The sequence below is a fragment of the Sinocyclocheilus rhinocerous genome, unplaced genomic scaffold (genome assembly GCF_001515625.1).
Source record: "Sinocyclocheilus rhinocerous isolate Xijiao unplaced genomic scaffold, SAMN03320098_v1.1 scaffold1186, whole genome shotgun sequence".
Classification (NCBI taxonomy): Eukaryota; Metazoa; Chordata; class Actinopteri; order Cypriniformes; family Cyprinidae; genus Sinocyclocheilus; species Sinocyclocheilus rhinocerous.
The window spans coordinates 114173-115508 of record NW_015630341.1 but is presented as its reverse complement, the minus strand read 5'-3'; the positions used below and the strand labels follow the sequence as shown (position 1 = coordinate 115508).

General features: G+C 41.7%; 1 protein-coding gene across 1 annotated transcript in view; it reads right to left on the bottom strand.

Moving 5' to 3' along the window:
* Positions 1-39: 39 nt before the first annotated feature.
* The window catches only part of LOC107740064 (opsin-5-like), a 17482-nt gene continuing 16185 nt past the window's right edge, over positions 40-1336 (bottom strand). The window contains exon 6 of the mRNA XM_016552341.1: positions 40-982. Coding sequence (XP_016407827.1) covers positions 500-982 — 483 coding nt within the window. The 3' untranslated portion in view covers positions 40-499. The remainder of the gene's footprint in view (positions 983-1336) is intronic.

The window sequence follows — 1336 nt, the reverse complement described above, 5'->3', positions numbered from 1 at the left end:
TCACTTTAAGGAGTCAAATGTCACCTCTGCTAATTTTTGATCAGAATTTTTGATTATTGATCAGAAGGTGCTCCTAAATTTTTTAATGAAGAGGACAAGCGCTCCTGACTGAAATTATACGATAAAAATGAAACTAAATCCGCCAGCAGGTGGCGGCATGTCACTGATTTTATCACTGAATCATTCATTCAATTGATTCGTTCGAACGGCTGATTCATTCAGGAATGAAGCAAGTGACTCTTTATGAACTGACAGAAATCCATCGTAGCGACGGAAGGGAACACTTAATAACCACAATAAAATCTCTAGGAAAAAAATGCTGATGAACTGCATATAAATACAAAACTGTCTTTATTAATGCTGATGTACACACTTATTAAAAAAACCACAGTTCACATTTACATCCATCATTTATAAAAATAGCTTTTCACGCTTTTTATGGTTATGAAATTTCGTAAAGTAGCTGAAATATAAAATCAAACTCGTAAGCGCAGATGATCTAGAGTCTGATGCATTCGGACTCAGGTGTGTCTGACGGCTCGGGCGCGTCGATGAAGAACACCTGTTCACCTGCAGGGGGCGGAGTCTCCTGGTGACTGCCCACCCCTGAGTCAGGGCTGGGGGCGGGGTTTGCCGGATGGTATTTTTTCTCGTTCTTGTGTAAGTCGCGGTTCTCGTCGGCGTCGGCTCTGAATCTCTGGAGCCCCGCGCCCTCTGCCTTCCCCTTGACCTCTTTGAAGCGCTTGAGCTTGACGGCGTCTTTGGCCTCGCCGCCGCAGGGCAGCAGCACGCTCACGTCTCGCCGGAACTTGGAGCTCAGGCCGAAGTAGATCAGAGGGTTGTAGAAGCTGGCGGATTTGGCGAAGAGCCGCGTGAAGATGCTGGTGAGACTCGGCACGTGGAAACCCCACGCCGACCACATGGACACGACCGCGTACGGAGACCAGGCCAGGATGAACGCCGTGCAGATCACTACAGACACCTGAGACACAGAGAGAGACGAAAACAGCACGTTATTGATCTTTAACAACTGGACATCGTCAGGAATTAGACAACTGGTGAGAAACTGTCAGTGCAGGATGTGATTCATGAGAAACTCAGCCAAAATACTTGATTCTGACACAAAACCATCTATTCTTTTTCCTAACTTAATCATACATAATATTAATATTTTAAAATCATATATTAAAATAAATTTTAAAATGTATATTTATATTTTTTTAAATGAAATGTATTTTTTAATATATATTAATATTTTAAAATCCACTAAATTTGGACATTACTGTGTCTGTAGTAATTACACACACACACATATATATATATATATATATATATA